We start from the raw sequence: 20,676 nt of genomic DNA, 5'->3' as shown, positions 1-20,676 counted from the left end.
TGACTAATAGAAGACACTGGGTCACAACTCATAAGCCAAATCTGGTGACTCTCAAGTTTGGCTAATATCACAAATGATAAAAAAGAAAAACTATGGGCGTAAATATAAATTATTAGTATTTGAGGTGTCCCTTTTATTACTTGTCAATTGCATAGGGAATTGATACGAATGATCGAGTTGATTGAGCAAGAAATTTGTGTTAATCATGTATTTATCGTGTGCGTATTAGGTTTGAAGCATGTATATTTGATCAATAATGTCAACGAAATTGTAAAAAGATAAAAATAAAATAAATGTCAGAAGTGGGATTTGAACCCACGCCCTCTTACGAAGACCAGAACTTGAGTCTGGCGCCTTAGACCACTCGGCCATCCTGACTTGTTGATTCAAATTAGCATATTCGGTTATTTCTATCCAACTTAAAAAATACCTAAAAAAGAAGCAAGTTAAGCTCTACAAATATACAAGAAATGGACAGAATTAAAGGGTGTAATTATTCTTGTCCCCTGGTATGAGATAAGACACGATGTTAATTTCGTTCAACAATAATAAGATATTCAATATAATTTCTGTAATATGATATGAGAAGAATAAAGTGTATATAAACTTTACTCTTATATTCAAGGTAAAAAGAATGTTCTTAATAAACCATTAGCTCAAGGAAAAAAGTTGACCAAAATAATATAAAAAAGAAATAGAAAATAAATAATAACAGTAAAACCTAATAAAACATTTAAATATTAATCACAACAAAATATCAATTTTATTTTATTTTTAAAAAAACTATAATAATCAAACTCAGAAGGTAATCATTTATTTATGTTGTTTTGCTTTTTGTGACTTGAACAAGTTTGTGCTCAGCAATCCCTACAACTTGCAATATCAATTGTGAATTTAATAGAAAATCGTGTCTTATTTTATAAAAAAAATACTCATACTAACAATACTTAACTAGAAAATCAAGTCCCTATGCTTCCCATCTCTTTGTGTTCCCCCAACCCCTCGTACAATTATTTTCGTTTAATTATACGATATTCATAATTTACTAATTGAATTAGCTAGTTCAAATTTAATTTGTAGAGCGAAAATTTTAAGTGAAATTGTGTAATTGTCATTAAATGACCTGTACATTTATCACATTAGAGAAAGGAGTCTACTCGAATATTGTCATATTCATCCGAATCTCTTTCGACGAAAAATATTACTATTTATACATGATTAAAATTATTTTTTTATATAGTAAATATCGAATTTTCTCCAACTAATTTAAATATTTTCCTCTTCAATTCTAAATCTCAATATTAAAAATTCTGATTCCGTGTCACATTAAATATACCTGATTCTATAAAGTTTTCCCAAGTTCAACGAACACTTTCCAAAAATAGAGATATTCTTTCCACTTGCTTCGATACATACCACAATAATATAAAAAGATAAGGATTAATAATGTCATTTTGGTATAAATATAAGGGATCTTTCTGTAAAAACAGTTTTGTTAAGTGAAATTTGATTGGTTTATTATTTCGGCATTATCAGGCCCACTTGAATTTACTTTTGTTGCATAGTATTGCGTTCTCAGCCTTGCCCATAATAATAATCTCAAATGGTTCTCTGTATCGTATCCCTACTGTAATCACCTGTTACCCCACTCTCTCCATCCAGTCCTAGAAAATCAGTTTCATTTTATAATTGTATCACGTAAATTGAAATATCAATATACTAGCGATTTATTAAGCTACGAAAAATACATTATTCTTTAATTCTTTGGTTACTATCATGAATTCGTGATTTATATTATTATATTTTATTATTAAGGTCAATCTAATTTCATTAACATAAATTGTATTTAGCAAAAATAAAAATAAAATTGTACAAGTATGTATGTACGGTGTTAATCGTAGAGGATTTCTGCCTTCAATTTATCTACAAATACTCACACGTCAGCAATCCATAGTGGACCCCAACAGTTAGTTTTGCTTTTCTTTTTTAATAGGAAATAAAGTTGTAATTACCCGAAGCCTGAAAAAGCGGCAACTGTGTAATACACACTCTAACCACCTTTCTCCTCTCCTTTCTCATTTCTTCGCCGCCGTGAACCGCCGTGAAACCACCGCTTCTCATTTCTTCATTATCATCAATAAACATAAACATATACGGTGTTTCTCAGGTTCTCGAGATCCATTCGTATTAGAAACTACGTAAAAAACGATCAATTTTATTTATTTTTCTGGAAACCAAAAAAAAAAAAAGCAAAGGCGGTAGTACGAGTACGATTCAGGGATGAATTGGAGATTTTTATGAAGGAGGACACTTTATATGCAGTGTGAACAAACTGCACGAACGTAAAAAAAAATTAAAAAATTAAAAATACAGAGTGCGAGAAAAGGTGATTATTGTGACGAGTTTTGTTTTCGGAATCTGAATGATCTTTGAGGAGGATACTGATCTATTTGTTTGATTGAGATAAGTTTTAGAAAATTCCAAAAATTTGAATTTCTGTGTGTTTTACCAAAGGTGACGGTGAAGTTTTCAACGATTTTAACTATTTTCGGGTTCAAATCTGTGTTTAATTGAGATTCTGTGTTTGTTATCGATAGAGATATCGTGTTTTGTTGTCGGTGCTCTGTTTTGTGATTTCTGAGTTTGAGAAAGTGTATAAGCAATGGAACAGAAGAATATGTTGTTGTCAGCTTTGGGTGTGGGAATAGGTGTTGGTGTTGGAATTGGATTGGCTTCAGGGCAGACGGTTAGTAGATGGGCTAGTGGATCCGCAGCGAATGTTATTACGCCATTGATTATGGAGCAAGAGATGCTTAATCTCATAGCCAATGGCAAGGATAGTAAAGTCACCTTTGATGAGTTTCCATACTACCTAAGGTAAATCACGAAGCCTTTCTGCTATACTCTGTTTCATTTAATGTTTCAATATCTTAGAAATATACGTAGATTATGTTCTGGTTTTGACGAGTTATGGCAAGATTTTTGAAAAGTTTTAGTAGTTGCTGCGTTTACGTCAACTTACTGATTTTTTGAAAATTATATGACATATGACAGCGAGCAAACAAGGGTGTTGCTGACAAGTGCGTCTTTTGTTCATTTGACAAATGCCGATTTTGCTAAGCATACTCGCAACCTCTCCCCTGCTAGTCGAACAATTTTGCTGTCAGGGCCTGCTGGTTAGTCTTTGCATACAATAAATTGGATTTGGCTTGAGTTTTCTGTTTGTTACTTGCCCATTAGTTTCTCTACGTTTCGCTTTTCCAGAACTTTATCAACAAATGCTCGCCAAGGCATTGGCTCATTACTTTAATGCCAAGTTGTTGCTACTGGATGTAACTGATTTTTCACTGAAGGTATGTGAATAAAGAGCTTAGATTCACCTTTCCTTCTCCATATCTGAATATTCTGATGGTCATTCTTCTACAGATGCAAAGCAAATATGGAGGAACATGCAAAGAATATGTAAGTCAAAAGTCTACATCTTCTCACTTGTCCTATGGCCCAACTTTCCTCTAGAAAGTGTCAAACTTTTTTGCAGAATTTGTTTTTCTGAAATAAAGATATTGATAAAGTGTGTATTTACTGTTGATAACTTCGATTATTGCAGTCTTTTAAAAGGTCTATATCGGAGACAACAGTAGGGCGAATGTCTGGAATGTTTGGATCCTTTTCCATGCTTCAGTCTAAGGAGGAAAACAAAGGTATGAACTAAATCACCCACAGAGAGAAACATACCAAGTCCCTATGAGCTGGGAGTAAAGTGCAGTGAAGCTGATACAAAAAACTAGATTATAAGTTCTCCTTTTCTTCATTTCTTACCCAAACAACAAGTCTCCTGAGAAGCTAAGATTCTGTGCAGTGGTGATGCAAAATAAACTAAGATTACAAAATTTTCATTAACGAATTTTGATCACTTCATTGTTTCACCGGGTAAAGCTTCTTCTTTATTCAAACAAGTCTGAAGTAAGTTATGTAAATTGTAGAACAACATAGGGTATTTGAAGAAAAATATGAAGAGCTAAATGATGCTTTTGACCGCATGCCTAAGTGGATTGAGAATTTCAACTTTTGAGTATTGTTAACTTTGTTGACATTGAAACTTCCAGTTTTTGATTGGCGATTTTCATTGTGAGGTTTTGCAACTTGATGCTCCAAACTGTATGTTTTATTTTCTTGTTTTTGTCACAAATGTATGTAATTATGTTGCTGCAGGATCATTGCGTAGGCAAAGCAGTGGAGTGGATATTGGATCGAAGTATGAAATAAGTTTTCTCTTATCCTCTGAATATGTTACTCACTTATTTATCTTCTTTTTTTCCTTGGTCATGTTTCTGATTCTTGTTTCTTGATATGTTTGCAGAGATGGATCTTTTATAGCTACAAATTTGCGGAGGAATGCATCTGCCTCAGCCAATTTGAATGATATAAGTTCATATGGCTCATCAGGGAATCTAGGTTTTGACTTGCATCAACTATGATATTGGTTTTCTTGAATCTTTACTGAATCAGTTTAACTGCCTTGGATCTTTGTATTGTTGCCTAAGCATTATGTCATAGTGTTATACCCAGCAAATGTTTCATCAGATGTACTATTAGGTTGTCCTCCTCCTTTTTCTATTTCCCTTTTTCTAGTGTGTGTGTGTTGTGGTGGTGGTGTGGAACAACTCTCTTCTCAATGATGGCTTGAATCTTCTACTTTTTTGTTTAAATGGTGAAATCCGAGGGTTCAAATTTTGTTAGGTTCAAAGTATAAGACAATGAACAATTCTGTATTTTTCTCTTCATTTACACATGAGATTCTTTTTAAGAACTCTGAAGTATGTATCTCTTACCTAGTCACTAGGCAGAGATGCTACCTGGATTGTCAGATGGAATCAATCAGTGACTGAATGTGCTTTCATTATTTTCCTTTGAGGGGCTGCCTAGACTGGACTGATTACCACCTGATAGACAGAAATGTGGTCTTTCATGAAAGAGTTCGTAGGATTTTCTTTTTAAGATAGAATTTATAGATTCTGATTAAGCTTCAAATTGTGTATTTTTCTCTTCTCTGTCACAGCTCCACTTATGCGCAACAGTAGCTGGGCTTTTGACGAGAAGCTTCTTATACAGACCTTGTACAAGGTATTCATTTGGGTTCTATATATCCCAAAATATTCGCTTATAATCAACTCTGAATGATCAAGTATAGAATGGCCATTATAGTCATTGCCTGATCTTTCTCTAATATATTCGTCGAACTAAAATTGCTGATTCTACTTACAGATTATTGTCAGAGTATCAAAAACCAGTCCGATGGTTCTGTATCTCAGGGATGTCGAGAAGGTCCTTTGCAGGTCGGAAAAGATATACGTGTTGTTCCAGAAAATGCTGAAGAAATTGTCTGGGGCTGTTCTGATCCTTGGTTCAAGAATTGTGGACCCTGGAAATGATTATAGGGAAATAGATGAAAGGCTTTCTTCAGTATTTCCCTATAACCTTGAAATCAAACCCCCAGAAGAGGAAACTCATCTTGTTAGTTGGAAGACTCAATTAGAAGAGGATATGAAGATGATCCAGTTTCAGGACAACAGAAATCACATAATGGAAGTACTTTCTGCTAATGATATTGAATGTGAAGATCTAGGTTCAATTTGTATGTCGGACACCATGGTCCTAAGTAACTATATAGAAGAAATTGTAGTATCTGCAATCTCGTACCATCTGATGTGTACGAAGGACCCTGAATACAGAAATGGGAAGCTTGTTATTTCATCTTCAAGGTCCTTCTCTATTTTTTCTCCCTTTTGTATGATGATATGTATAATACTTGCTGAATTTCTGACTTTAAAAACCACAGCTTGTCCCATGGATTGGACGTATTTCAGGAAGGAAAATCTGCTCGGAAGGATAGCATAAAGCTCGAAGCACAAGCTGAAACATCGAAGGTAGGAGAATTTCAATTCAGTTTGAGAAGGTCAACGTAATTTGGAATAGTTCTTCAGCTTTTTTAAGTTCATTTCATTTGTTATAGGATGCTCAGGGCCGAGAAATTAGTATTACAAAACCTGAAGTCAAAACTGAAGGTGTCCTCCCAGACAACAAAGGTGAAGCTGAAGCTCCGGCTCCCCCCGTCATAGATGGAAACATTACAATCCCAGCCCCCAAAACTCCTGTGAGTTGCCATTCTGATTGTTCCAACTGTCAGAAGATAAAAGAAGAAACTATATATTGAAAAATGAATGATTTGATGAATACATGGTTGACCTATTACTATGTGTTAAATACAAGACATACCTGATATTTGTCAATGTGGGATTGCTGATTAAAACTTTACCCTGCTAACGTGCTAATGTTCTAACCACGACTCTTACAAGCTGAGCAGATTATCTGTCACACATCTAAGTGCTTCAAGTTGCTGTGATTTACTTTTCCTCTTCATTTTGCTAAATTTACTGTAATGTGGGAGCACAATCCCTTGTTTCTCTGATCACACCACTCCAATTGAAGATTGCTTTATGTGATGGTACCAGGAAGCTCCTCCTGACAATGAATTCGAGAAGCGTATAAGACCTGAAGTTATACCAGCAAATGAAATTGGTGTGACATTTGCTGATATTGGTGCCTTGGATGAACTCAAAGAATCTCTTCAGGAGTTGGTGATGTTGCCCCTGAGGAGACCGGACCTATTCAAAGGTGGCCTTTTGAAGCCATGCAGGGGAATACTGCTATTTGGACCTCCTGGCACAGGGAAGACTATGTTGGCGAAGGCCATTGCAAGGGAAGCTGGAGCAAGTTTCATCAATGTGTCCATGTCCACAATTACTTCAAAATGGTTCGGAGAAGATGAGAAAAATGTCCGCGCCTTGTTCACTCTTGCAGCTAAGGTCTCTCCCACTATTATCTTTGTGGATGAGGTTGATAGCATGCTTGGTCAGAGATCAAGAGCCGGGGAGCATGAAGCTATGCGGAAAATAAAGAATGAGTTCATGACTCATTGGGATGGGTTACTAACAAAATCAGGTGAAAAAATTCTTGTTCTTGCAGCTACCAATAGGCCATTTGACCTTGATGAAGCAATCATTAGGCGTTTTGAGAGAAGGTAATATCTGATCTGCAACTGATGAGTTGTAATTTTTCTTCCTAAACTTGAAGTATGATGATTATCAGCCTATGGGAACTCCTTCCGTTGGCATGTATAAAGTAGCTGAGCGTTGTTAAGAACAGGAATCACATCGCAGCAATATATTCCAGTAGTATATGAAGGATATATATCTCCTAGATTATTATGAACGTTTAAAGAGTACTTCTAGTATCAAAGTACCACTACATTCTGTTTCTATTGTTGATTTGGAATAGTAACGATCCCCTATCTTCAATACAGAATTATGGTTGGTTTACCATCAGTAGAGAACAGGGAAATGATCATGAAAACTCTATTGGCGAAGGAGAGAGTTGATGATGGAATGGACTTCAAGGAGCTGGCGACAATGACTGAAGGTTACTCTGGAAGCGATCTCAAGGTTTGTTTATCTTGATCCTAGTTTTCATATTCCTTAAATTCCACCTACTAACAAATGTCTGGCAATGCTTGGGACAGAATCTGTGCACTACTGCTGCATACCGGCCTGTTAGAGAGTTAATACAGCAAGAAAGACTCAAAGACTTGGTATGTGAAATATCCTTCTTCGCCAATTTATATTACTAAGAGATATTTGCTTGTTCATCCATCCCTTTACTGTTGTACTCCCTCCTATTAATAAGCTTCAACTTCTGAAGGATAAGAAGCGCAGAGCTGAGGAAGCTAAGAAAGATGGAGCTGCTCCATCTACAGCTGTGGATAAGGAGGATAAGGTGATCACTATCCGGCCTTTGAATATGGCAGACTTCAAAGAAGCCAAAAATCAGGTTAGAAGAGTTCCTTTATATACCTAATTAAGAACATGATTTCTCGCGATCAGTTCACTTGTTACTGCAACTTCTCAGGACGATCTCTGGACAGTACCGTAGCACATTTTGATTACACAGTGTAATTTTTTCCTTTCCGGTAACAGGTTGCAGCCAGCTTTGCAGCTGGAGGAGCAATAATGAGTGAGCTAAAACAATGGAATGAGTCATACGGGGAAGGAGGATCAAGGAAAAAGGAGCAATTGTCTTATTTTCTGTAGGATAGTTAAATTTCATGTTCCTGCACCCTGCTCGACCTACCATACAGTTTACGTCTTCACAAGATACAAGATGTTAACCAAAGAAAGTAGTAGTTCTTAAGGGGTTATAAGTAGTACTTGTCACGTTCATTAGAGTACCTAATGTGTGTGCTGGCTGGTAGTAACCGAGTCTTGCTGACCTGTTTGCCTCTGGGTTTCATTGTAGTTTTATGTTGTAGGTTGGAAATCGTTGTTCTGTTGTTGTTTCTTGTAATATTAAGATTGTACACGTCTGAATGATGTATTATATTGGTTGTTTCCTGTTTAACACCAAAGGAAAAGGACGTAGAAGAGACCTGAGAGTTGTTTCTTCTTCCACCTTCTTTGCAAGTGCTAAAGAGGAAGCCAACCGCTTGTACTTCTTTCTCTCAAAAAATTAGCACTGATGTGTGTTTAAGGAATTTTTTAGATGAAAATACCATCTTACAATACCATATGTATTTCTGCAATTATTTGCTTCATGTATTATTTTTACATAAATACAAGACTAGATTGATATAAGTAGACGCTGCAAGCTTTTGCCATCAATGGCATGAAACACTGCCATTATTTGTAGCGTCATTCAACTCTCAGCACAAATATATCTCAGATCAATAGCTGATATTAACACATAAAAAGGTAACATGAAAACTAATATTCCCTTCTTCGTAAAAAAAGAAATCAATTCCAGGAGAAAAAAGAGTTACAATAATTGTCACAGCGAAGTCTTTTATCAACTTTTAAGATATTTCAGTTCCTCAAAATACAGCCATTTGGATTTTAGCTTCAGTTTGGCTACCTAAACCATCTTAGCATGTGTAAAGAACATCACACAAACATCTATCAATTTCACAGACGAGACGATAAATAACAAAAATGACATACAGAAAAGCCAAATAATCAAACATTTAAAGAGTATTTTCATGTCATATTCATATCATTAATACATCAACTTCATTTCCACCATTTTAAACACACAAAACTGTGGAACCTAATACAAACTTCCACCATCTTGTATCAAAATTCACAAAGAACAACCAAAAAGATGCATCTATAATAACACAACAGACACCCTCCCTCTTCTTCTCTTCCTCCTCCAAACATAGTGTGTATCTAATCTTTCTTCTTATCTTTCAATGGCCCTCGAGGAATTTTACTCAATACCTTTGCATCTAAGACGGCGTACTGTTTCTTGAGTTCATGCAAGGCTTTCTCCGCAAATGCATCCACTTGATCCTCGTATTTCTCATACAGAACAGGTACTGTGTGTAGCACAACAACAACTGTACCAAGAAATTTCAATACAATCAATCTCATGTCTCAGACATTGCATCTAAATTTAGTGAACAAGTATTACTTACTTATGTAGAACAGGGTCAAGAAATCACAGCAACCACCCAAGATTGATGCGAGCCACAAACCACCAATGACCTGAAGAAGTTGACAAGATTATATAAGATGCAACTGCACACCCCAATTCCCAAAGTAATACCAAGAAATGAGATTTTGAAACTAAACAGTAACCTTAAATGTCAGGAGAGACTCACCAAAAGGAACATCTTCAAATCCCTTCCAGATGCAATTGCCCTCAGAACTGCCAAAGCACGGTTGATCTCATTCCTAAGAGCTGAGGCAAACTCCAGAACAGGCTTCTCAGGGATGTGAACCTCTGGAATATGTGGTGCAGATCTATAGAAGGCAAAAACATCTATCAATCAACTATACCTCGACCCCAAACTACTCAATGTCCGATAAATAAACCCTCTAATAAAAAGTTACAGCATTCAAGTATTAACAACAAGAGTAACTTACTTGTGAATGAAAGTGCTAGCATTGCTCCACAAAAACAATCCAGCCAGAGCAATCATCAAACCATGACAGAGCAAGGTGAGCAAATGGTATTCTACTACCTCAAAGAGAACCCAGATAGCTGTCGCCCCACCGAGAAATCCTGCAGATATCTTCTTGTTCCTCCACAAGAACACATCAGCAGCTACACCACCAAAACAATAACACACATGAATTCTGATTCCATACAATAATCAAGTTGTTTCAGCTATATATATAAATCCTCACATATCCAATCCACTCCCATTTACCCTAGGTTCACAAATTTTGATCCACAAATCCAGCAAACTTTCTTCACTTAGACTAATTATTAACCTTTTTACAACTTAAAACATCCCTACCCCAAAAATCACACTAAAATAGGCTAGACTAAAAAAAATTGTGCCCAAAAAAATCATAATCATCTCAAATATGATACTCCAATCCAATCTCTTGAACAAAATAATACATCAATCAACCGACTAAGCCTTAATTGGAGGCGATTGGGTGATTTCATTCGAACCAATAACACTCAACAAAAAGCAAAGACTTTTACACTCCCTTGAAACTAAACTATTGGACTAACATACAGATCCAGATCTAAAAACAATGAATAGGCACATAGAACTAAAAACACACCAAAATACATTTAAAACCAAATTAAGTAGCAATCGAACTATAAAGCTTCAATCAACTGAAAGTTACACTTCGCTAACCAGCAACACTCTCTTTCAATCTTAGTCAACGATTCATAAATCTGGGATTTTTCGCTTATTGATTGATCAAAAAGAACTAAAACAAAAAGCTGAATAATCATTCGCAGATGTAAAGTAAATCAAACTTTTACTTCAAAAAAAAATTAACAGTACCAACCAGATCCTTTCTAGTTCAATTTATTATTCAACAATAAGCTGAAGTAAACAAAAAAAAAACGAAAACTCACGTTTTCCACCACCGAAGACTTTATGAACTGGACGTTCCCTACCAAAAAGCCGACGAACTTTAGACCCAAACGACGACGTTGCTGGTGCTGGTGACGTCGGTTTTTTCTTCTCATCATCGGAATCAGACGAAGACAACGCCGGTTCCGGCGACGATGAATGATTACTGAAATGAAGTTTTTCAGAAATTTTGTCCATCAGCGACTCATCATGCTCCTCTTTCTCCACTTTATGCTCGTCGTGTTCCGTCATAACTTCACAGAGAGAGAAAAACCCTAATCCTTGAAAATCGGTGAGTGTATATGTATTGTGTTTTGTAAAAAGTTGCAGAGATTCTGAGAGAAAAAAATGGAGAGTAGTTTGGTGCTACAATGAATCTGTAGGTGAATTTTATACATGTATGATTTTCGGTTTTAGTCCTTTGGTTATTAGTAAATATTATTTGTCATTCCTCCACCTTTTATTATTTAAAAAATAACCCTTATTTTAACGTTAGATTTCTCACCGTGTATAATATATAAATGTAATTTTTAACTTGATTTCAATTGATATTCATATTTTCAATTTTGGATATACACAAATAATGATTTATAGCTTGCATAAAATTAAACTATATGTTTCATGTGGCAATTTTATAGCTTACGTGCAGTGTTACGTGTATTATTAGAATTTCCAAATCGTTTTGAAAAGGGTGCTTAGTGTTGTATTTACCTTATGAAGATGGTGCTCTTGTTTCATACAAGTCAAGTTATGTATATCAAAATTAAATATGAAAAGAATACAGTAAATAATCAATTGAGCTGAATATTATGTGTTTGATGAATTTAATTTGTTTCTCCATTTAAAATTTAAAATTAATTCACTTGATTTAAATATTAAACTTATAATACAAATTACAAATTCCTTAATCAAACTAATGAGCAAAACTTGTCCATACCTTGATTAATTAATCAAATAACATATTACCTTAAATCAATCGAACGCATATATCGAATAATATAAAAACAAAATACAAAAATTACAATTTTTTTTTTCATTTCCTTTGTAGGTTTATAGAAACATAGTACTTATATTTGTAGGGATAAAGATTGATATTTTGTTAATAATAGAGGGGCTTAAGACAAATTTTTCTTTTCCTTTGTGGAGAAGGGAAGAGAGATTCTAGTATATGTGAAAAGAAAGAATCTGGGCCGTTGATTTAATGGGCTGTGGCAGCTGATATTGAAAATGGAAGATACTAGAAGGACCAAAAATGTAAAGACAAATGGGAGCGTGATGATACTATACAAAATTGATAATTTCGAGGTCATAGTGTTTTTAATGTCATTATTTTCCAACTAATACTCCCATCTATCTCATGGTTTATGAAATAAAGTTTTTTCAAATAATTAATATTCAATATTTTATTCAATTTAGATTTGTATTGAAAAGTTTTATATCGAAAGTAGATCGCTTTTTAATAAAGGAGACTTTCTTTTACTAGAAGACTCAAAGTCTCATTTCCTCCTTTTTTTTATAAAAAAAAAAGAAATAATTATTTAGTATTAAAGATATTAATTCATTATTTCAATTTAAATTGGATATATTTACAAGAAAAAGTAAAATGATCTTATTAAAAAATTATATATTTTCGAAACTTGAATCTTAAATTTTGATAAATTATTCATCTTCATTTATCAAGATACTTCGAAATGGATTATAACTTTAATTTATTCTTTTAATTTATTTTTTGACTATAGTGAAATAAGAAAATCTCGAATTTAAATTATAAAAATACTACCTTTGATAAAAGATGAATTTAATACTTAATCAGACCTCATGAAACATATCAGACACTTGATATATATACACAATCGAGAATTAAATATAATATATTCTAGAAGTTATTTGCTTTCTTAACGAAGGAGGTCAAACCATGAACTAGTACTCATTTAGTTCATACTTTATATTATAAGCAATTTACGTGCAGATCAACTAAGGCACTATAGAACAATTAACATGAAATTTCATTAGAATATAAGATAGTGGAAAACCAATATACTTAATTTATAGAAAATTTCAAGTTTATATAATACAAAATCTTTAAATTCTCAAAAAAATGATCACGCGTGATTTTACTATTTGGAAATGAATAAGACAAGTTGAATTGAATTATATATCAATAATATATATATACATATTCTTTTATTATTATATCTAAGCATGAAAAGATATTTAATGCTTTGTTGGGGGAACTAGAAAGATCTTTGGATCTATTTATCTTTTTTATCTCTCGCTTTTGACAGAAATTTCTTTATTAAGTATATGTTTAGTTTAAATTAGTCAAATTTTAAAACACACGCATATATATATATATGTATATATGTATATATTGGGAACCAATCAGGAAAAAGAAGAAATCTTCTTCGTTAATAATTTATTAAAAATAATTTTTCTATTTTAATTTATGAATTTTATACATAAGATTTGATTGAAAAAATTATACTGAATATATTATTACCATAAATATAAATAACACAAATCTCTCCGTCCAAAACGACAAAATAAAGGTGATAAAAAGTCGTAGCAACAGCTTGGTTATTAAGAAATTGAGAAACATTTCTTAAGCTAGTTTTTTTTTTTGGTCCCACTGTTTATATTTTGGGAATTAATTACAATCTCATATTATTCCCTTCATAGAATAATTACATTGGCTATAAATTTTGGCATGCCTCTTTAAATAAAAACAATATTATTTCATTAGTATTAACTAGGCACATTACTTATAGAGCAGTTAATAGAGTGATAATGTTATTGTATCAATAAATTTAATATTTTGAAGAATAACTATGATCAATAATAGAGATAAATTAAAAATTAAGTGGATGAATAGATGTTTATTTTAAATATAATTGATAAATAAAAACGGATGAAGGATGATCAATAATAGAGATAAATCGGGAATTAAGTGGATGAATAAATGTTTATTTTAAATATAATCGATAAATAAAAACGGACAAGAAAAATCAAACATTTTAAAACTTATATTATATTATATCAAAGCAAAGATATATGAGTCATTAGTTGCTTTAGTTGGAGTACTACATGAAATTATTATCAAGTTTGACTATAGTTACAATATAAGAAAGATATAATATATAAATGTGTTATTTAACTTAATTTTATGTGATTTTTATGTATTCAACGTTGAATATGCATAAGTAGTCACTTATATTTATAAATTGGACAAATAAATACACATGTCATGCGTAACATATACAAATCAATTCAAATATATCTGACGGCAGATGTCCTTTTGTCATAAGCGAACATATATATTTGCATGATAATTTCCCCCAATACACTACCTATAATTTACCTAAATTTACCTTTCTTGGTAACACAATGCAACATACATTCTTTCACACTATTACTATTTATAACTTTAACATAATTATCAATAGATAAAATAATGAAGTATTCTCTTTATCCCATTAGATCAACACTAATTACTCCTATAAATGTATAAACTCCATCAATTCTTCTTACTTCTCTTAATCCTCTTTGATGCTATTAACCAAAAAAATGGCAAAATTAGCCACAATTTTTATTTTTCTTTGCACTTTTACAACATTTTCTCATTGCTTACCTCTATCAACAAGTTCTAGATGGATAATAGATGATAAAAATGGTCAAAGAGTAAAACTAGCTTGTGTAAATTGGGCGGCCCATTTACAAACCATGATACCAGAAGGCCTAGATCAACAGCCCATTAATAAAATTGTTAAGCATATATCCTTAATGGGCTTTAATTGTGTTCGTCTTACATGGGCTACTTATATGTTCACTCGATATTCAAATCTCACTGTGGCCCAATCTTTTGCTATTAATGGGCTTCATGATGCTCTTACAAAAATAGCCCAAAAGAATCCACAACTTTTGGGCCTTAGTGTTTTTGAGGCCCAAAGGGCTGTGATTGAAGAAATGGGCCGTCATGGTATTATGTCTATCCTTGATAATCACCTTAGTAGGCCCATGTGGTGTTGTGGGAATCATGATGGGAATGGATTTTGGGTAGATGAGGATTTTCAACCTAAAGAATGGTTAAAAGGGTTGGATATTGTTGCTAAAAAATACAAGTATTTACCAATGGTATGTTTTACCCTTACTTATTTTTATTGACTTTTCATATATTACGAACAATATATCCAGTGTAAGAATCTGAGGAAGGTAGATTGTACGCAAACCTGACCACTTCCTAAAGAAATAAAAACATATATGTATTAAGATAGACTAGACCAATAGATGAAAGTTGAGAAAGGAATACACCTCAATTTGTTTTACATTTTGAACATAAGAGATTCGATAAGTAGACACGTGAGATTTTCAGTTCGCGAAAAAACTAGGTTTTGTACTATAGTAGAAGTATCGATCGTTGATGTAATTTCATAGTTAGCCCTTTTCTCATATTCTTGAATCATTCCATAAAGATGTTATTGATTGTCATTTATTATTTTTATCTAGGTTATCGGTATAAGTCTACGTAACGAGCTACGTGGTCCACTTCAAAACCAAAGTGTATGGTACAAAAATGTCAAAAAAGGTGCAAAAACAATTCATAAAGCAAACCCTAATATTCTTATAATCATATCAGGATTAAATTACGACATTGATTTTACCTTCTTAAAACGAAAGCACTTAAACTTATTAAACATGAGAAATAAAATCATATACGAGATTCATCGCTACGCGTTTACTGAAGGACAAGCTAATTGGTTCTTAACTCAACCACTAAACAAGGTTTGTGATACAATTAAGAAAGAGATTATGGATAAATCAGGATTTTTACTAAAGGGTAAAAATGCAGCACCTTTATTTGTTAGTGAATTTGGAGCTGACCAAAAGGGAATGAACCCTTCTGGCAATTTGTTTATGGGCTGCTTGCTCACATTCTTAGTGGACTTGGATTTGGATTGGGCCGTTTGGGCCTTGCAAGGTAATTATTATACCCGACAAGGTAAACCGGATATGGATGAACCGTTTGGGATGTTTAATAATATTTGGAATTCTCTTAGAAGTCCTCAATATCATGCAAAATTGCAACTTATTCAACAAAAACTCCAAGGTAAATGGTCTCTTACACTTTTAACGTATTCGTTATAACAGATAACTTGTCTAATTTTACACGTAATCACACTTTATGTTAGTATCTTTTAAGGTGACCTGATTGTATATAAATAGTTTGTGTTGTCTAATCCTTGCATTATGTTAATTTAACACCTCTTTTCTTTCTTTTTGAATGTTTTAGATCCAAAATCAAAGAAACCAAAATACTACTTGTTATTTCATCCACAAAGTGGCAAGTGTTTGAATGTTGCAACCAACAATGTAGTAGAAGCAAGTAGTTGCATCGGAGCTAGCCGGTGGATCTATCACGGAGACGGCACGTCGATCCGGTTAACCGGAACTTCTTCATGTTTAACAACATCAAAAGAGGGCATGCCTTTGACACTTTCAAAAGATTGCACTAATAATGAAAAAAGTAGATGGCAACTTGCTTCAAATTATCAACTTTCAAATGTTGATGAGAATGGAAAAGAGTTGTGTTTGGATTTTGACACTAATTCTTCTTTTAACAAAGTTTTGGTTAGGAAATGTGTTGGCTTAGATGGAAAAAGTATTGATAATCCTCAATCTCAATGGTTCAAGCTTGTCTCAACTAATGTTTATTAGAAGTGTGTTTCATCGCTTCAACAGTAGTTATTTACTATTGATTTGACAGTATAATATTATTATACTATCCTTTAAATATATTAAATTTAATGTTTAGAGAACGGTATTAGATATTGATTAGCATTTAAAAGTAAGGGTAAAATAGATATAAAAGAATAGATTATCTTTTGTTTTTTTCAATATGGACAATTATTTTTCATATAATGAACAAGTAAATATGAACATATGAGATAGATAATTACTCTTTTGGTGAAAATCTTTATAAGTACATTAATTTAGGTTTATGTGATATTTAATGTTTGATATTCATATTAATAGAATACGATTAAATTGAAAATTGCATTAGAAAATTTTGGAGTGAAGCATTCTAAACAAAGGCGATTCTTTAACAAACTTTTGATTCTTTGAGTAGTACACTTAACATTTATTTTATTTTATTTTGCTTGATATTTATGTTCTTAGATGTTTTTATAACATGGCCCGCTAGTCGGAATTTTTTTCGTTTGATGTACAAAACTTGCAAAGCAAGAAAATAATTTCTTTCGTTTTAATTTTTTTGTCATTTTTATTCAACACGAAATTTATCAAAATAAGAAAGAATTTTAAATCTTGTGATCTTAAATAAAAAATATATTTTAAATCTTATATTTGTAAGCATGTCATATGAATACTTCATACTTCGAATTAAAAAGTTTCTAAAATATAAAAAAATATTCTTCTTTTTAAAATGGACTAGAAGTAGGAACAAACAAATTCAAATGAAGTGAGTATGACAATATATTTAGTAGATCTCAAAATTAATAAAGGAGATAAAAGAAGACAAATAATGAGAGAATAAGTTGGTAAAAAGAAATAAAGTTGAGATTTTCATCGTCATTTTCTTATTGTGGAGCCCTTAAAAGTAATTTATGAAACTCTTTTTTATGTTTGGTGATGTTAGAAAAATTAGGTAGAAAATTGGAACCCAATATATATTCCACCTTATTGGATGAGCCGTTTATAAATATTTGATTATAAATTTAATTATTAATATGATGTTTATATTAACTACAAATGATGTATATAATAAATATTTGAGTGTAAATCTAATTATTAAACAATTATAAATGATGTATAATAACTATGTAAATTTAATTTAAATTTTAAAATTATTAAAATTAACTCAAAACGTGATAGCTATTTTTAAAACAGAAATAATTACACGAATGTTAATTGTTAAATGGGTAGAAGAATTAAGTCCCCCCTTGTTTTCAGGGACAATTCCTCTTTAATCATTGGTAACTATTTGTAGTTTATATAATTATTACACATTTAAATTAAGGTTTTTGTCAATTATCTTCTAGTTAAAGTAAGATTATACTAATATGAAATTCAATTTTTTTTAAATAAAGTTACAGAAGAGAGAAAAGAATAAATTAATTAGGACCCCATCACGGAGCTTTGCGGCATGAGACAATAATTAAAGCTACTTTAATACCAACATGGTGTTTTATCCATAATCACGAGGTATCAACTATTTAATTAATAATTAGAAGGGGAATAAACCACGTATTATAATTATTTATAATATATTATAACTAGTTAAGATAGTATATAACTATTTCAAGCTAAAAATTAACACTACCATACACAACTATTTAGTGTATAGCAGTTTATAAGTCTATTTCTTTCAAAATAATTTCAGATATGTGATATTTAAAGTTACATATATCTGATAGAAGATGAAATTTGGATTATATTTGTATGTTCAACGACATGTGGCTAAATATATTTTGTTTGCTTGAAGTTTACACACATATTATTGAAGATGAACTATTTTTACATGAACTTAGAGGTAGAAATATTTGAACTTTTAAAACACATAACACAAGCCTAATCTATAACTGGTGTTGTGCCCCTGAATCTTTTACCAACTTTATATTGTAAAAATAAATTTTAATTCACATATGCTAGTGTATTATAAAAGATAGTTCGAAAATGAAACTGAGAGCTTGATATCACCGAAAAATATGGTGCAGTGAATGAGATTATATTTTTTCTAATCAGAAATTTGAGCTTTATGCATGAAAAATCATCTCAACAGAATGTATTTCTCCTCGAACGAGACTTTACTTGACGTTACTCCAAAATAGTTAAATATTAATACAACTATCGAAAATAGGCTCACTTTGGAAAATGGATGTGATGTAAGACCTTTTTGACTATGCTTTTTGCACAATTTGTTCACTTTAGTTGCAAAGTCTGACTTGGGTAAGATGTAGGATAAATAAATAGCCTCAATATTAATTAACATATCATGATTCAAAATTGTGACATCTCAATCAATTTCATTCGCTTCATTATTTTTTTTAGGGATTTAAATTCATAATATTAAGATTATAAGTATATTAGTAGAAACATCTAAGTAATCTTCTCTTATTTAAAATAACTCGTTTTTAAAATAAAAAAGTTATTAGTTGAAGTTTTAGTCAAAATATAGCTCAAATACTTATAATATGTCCTGAAGAAAGTGGTAGGTACCTGTAAAGATGTTATGTCAATAAATCACCTGAACGACGTTATCATTTTGGCAATGACCTTTCAATCAATTTATATTACTTCAAATTTATGCAATTCTTTTTCTATACATAAAATTTTACTTTTAATAAATGTCAGATATAAGGTTAGTCAAATCATAAATGTGACACCTTAATTATTTCAATTTCTTCGTGTTAAAATGTTAAACGAATTAAAGACTCCATCTTAATATAACTATTTACTTAGATTTCAGCCAAATTTAGACTCGTTCATCTTTTGAATCGTTCATATATCGAATTTATATTTTAACTAATAACAAATCAAATAAGATAAATATTTTGAAAAAAAAAAGTACTCCACTATAGTATAGATAGATTAGTACTTTAAAATTAATGAATGTGGGCTTCGCTTACAAGCATACCCTACGTACTTTGTCTGCAATAATGAGACAAAAATTCATCAGTTCTAACTCCATAGCTAAATATCAACAATATTTTCTAACTGAAGGTCAATAATTTTATCTTGTTGGGAATGTAAAAATAAATACTTAACACTAACTTTTATTTCACCGTTTTAATTCATATAATATAATTAATACTTAAATATTAAGAATATAAATATATAAATTGATTAAAATTATTTGACTTTTAAAATTTAAATTATACTATATAAATTGAGATATTTACGCATTTACGCATAGTAATGAATGTGAGTTATTCGTAGCAAAAGGTCCCCTATGTGGTACTTTCCGTGCATGTTTGCCACGTGACTTTTCTTACCCAAAATTATGTGAAATAAAGAAGGCAGTCTACGGATGTTGCAGTAAGTATTCATGTCGTCCGCTTAATTTTTGATATTTACATTAAAATTTAATTGAAGTATAATTTTTATTAAAATTAAACGTATAAAATGTAGAAATATTTTTAACGATAATGAATTATGTGAAATTTGGATCGAGATAAACGACAATGCAGGTAACTTTTTTTAAATCAATTGTTTACAGTACAAAGATATTATTATTATTTTAGATAAAAATTTGTACGTGTGTAATTTTTAGAGATGTTCCAAAAAAGCTTTATAAAAAGGATTTTTGTATAATGCAATGGGCTGACACAAACACTGGATTTCTTCACATGACTATTCTGTAACCACGAATATATACACCATTGTATTACAAGCTCAACACTAGGGACACAACTAGAAACTATAAAAGTAACGTACGTTTTTCTCGCTGTTTCCGCGTGATTTATAGGTTATGAATTCGAATCATAACGATGATAATAATAGTGATGCTAGAATAAATATTCTATTTACATCTCAATTTTTGTAATACTTTGTAAACAATATTATATAAAAAAGAATTACAAAAGTTAAAAAAAAATATCTCAAGGTTTTAATTATCTATTTTAAGTGAGAGATATTTTTATTTATATATTTTAGAAAAAGACAAGGAGTAGTAGAATTTAAAAACTAAAAAATAAGTGCTACTACTAGGAGTAATATATAAATGAAAA

The 20,676-nt window shown here is 31.6% G+C and overlaps 3 protein-coding genes and 1 non-coding gene across 4 annotated transcripts; 2 read left to right on the top strand and 2 right to left on the bottom strand.

Moving 5' to 3' along the window:
* Positions 1 to 294: 294 nt before the first annotated feature.
* On the bottom strand, positions 295 to 378 carry TRNAL-CAA. The gene has a single exon. It is a non-coding gene; the product is annotated as a tRNA-Leu (tRNA).
* Positions 379 to 2,002: 1,624 nt separating this feature from the next.
* Positions 2,003 to 8,635, top strand: LOC107028812. Its single transcript, XM_015230019.2, has 16 exons — positions 2,003 to 2,877; positions 3,055 to 3,176; positions 3,265 to 3,353; positions 3,427 to 3,462; positions 3,608 to 3,701; positions 4,213 to 4,255; positions 4,361 to 4,455; positions 5,060 to 5,124; positions 5,266 to 5,762; positions 5,840 to 5,927; positions 6,014 to 6,154; positions 6,513 to 7,081; positions 7,364 to 7,502; positions 7,580 to 7,648; positions 7,759 to 7,887; positions 8,034 to 8,635. The coding sequence occupies exons 1-16, from the start codon at positions 2,663 to 2,665 to the stop codon at positions 8,145 to 8,147; spliced, it is 2,505 nt and encodes an 834-aa protein (XP_015085505.1). The 5' UTR covers positions 2,003 to 2,662; the 3' UTR covers positions 8,148 to 8,635.
* Positions 8,636 to 9,029: 394 nt separating this feature from the next.
* Positions 9,030 to 11,307, bottom strand: LOC107028813 (reticulon-like protein B4). The gene is made up of 5 exons (XM_015230020.2): positions 10,936 to 11,307; positions 9,978 to 10,158; positions 9,713 to 9,854; positions 9,527 to 9,596; positions 9,030 to 9,448 (listed from the first exon to the last, which is right to left on the bottom strand). Exons 1-5 carry the CDS (start codon positions 11,183 to 11,185, stop codon positions 9,279 to 9,281), a joined length of 813 nt encoding a protein of 270 aa, XP_015085506.1. The 5' UTR covers positions 11,186 to 11,307; the 3' UTR covers positions 9,030 to 9,278.
* Positions 11,308 to 14,391: 3,084 nt separating this feature from the next.
* Positions 14,392 to 16,687, top strand: LOC114078240 (glycosyl hydrolase 5 family protein-like). The gene is made up of 3 exons (XM_027918770.1): positions 14,392 to 15,064; positions 15,437 to 16,037; positions 16,221 to 16,687. Exons 1-3 carry the CDS (start codon positions 14,480 to 14,482, stop codon positions 16,643 to 16,645), a joined length of 1,611 nt encoding a protein of 536 aa, XP_027774571.1. The 5' UTR covers positions 14,392 to 14,479; the 3' UTR covers positions 16,646 to 16,687.
* The last annotated feature ends 3,989 nt before the right edge of the window (positions 16,688 to 20,676 follow it).

Source organism: Solanum pennellii, chromosome 8 (assembly GCF_001406875.1).
Source record: "Solanum pennellii chromosome 8, SPENNV200".
Classification (NCBI taxonomy): Eukaryota; Viridiplantae; Streptophyta; class Magnoliopsida; order Solanales; family Solanaceae; genus Solanum; species Solanum pennellii.
The sequence above is the reverse complement of the archived record's forward strand: the minus strand, read 5'-3'. Positions and strand labels throughout refer to the sequence as shown.

Bases quoted from the DNA above. Each gene is read 5' to 3' on its own strand.
- LOC107028812 (XM_015230019.2), top strand. From the start codon at position 2,663: ATGGAACAGAAGAATATGTTGTTGTCAGCTTTGGGTGTGGGAATAGGT. The intron at 6,155-6,512 runs GTGAGTTGCCAT...TGATGGTACCAG, and splicing joins TCCCAGCCCCCAAAACTCCT to GAAGCTCCTCCTGACAATGA. The intron at 7,082-7,363 runs GTAATATCTGAT...TCTTCAATACAG, and splicing joins ATTAGGCGTTTTGAGAGAAG to AATTATGGTTGGTTTACCAT.
- LOC114078240 (XM_027918770.1), top strand. From the start codon at position 14,480: ATGCTATTAACCAAAAAAATGGCAAAATTAGCCACAATTTTTATTTTT. The intron at 15,065-15,436 runs GTATGTTTTACC...ATTTTTATCTAG, and splicing joins AATACAAGTATTTACCAATG to GTTATCGGTATAAGTCTACG. The intron at 16,038-16,220 runs GTAAATGGTCTC...TGAATGTTTTAG, and splicing joins TATTCAACAAAAACTCCAAG to ATCCAAAATCAAAGAAACCA.
- LOC107028813 (XM_015230020.2), bottom strand. From the start codon at position 11,185: ATGACGGAACACGACGAGCATAAAGTGGAGAAAGAGGAGCATGATGAG. The intron at 10,159-10,935 runs GTGAGTTTTCGT...TTGGTGGTGTAG, and splicing joins AGTCTTCGGTGGTGGAAAAC to CTGCTGATGTGTTCTTGTGG. The intron at 9,855-9,977 runs GTAAGTTACTCT...TGCCTTCTATAG, and splicing joins GCTAGCACTTTCATTCACAA to ATCTGCACCACATATTCCAG.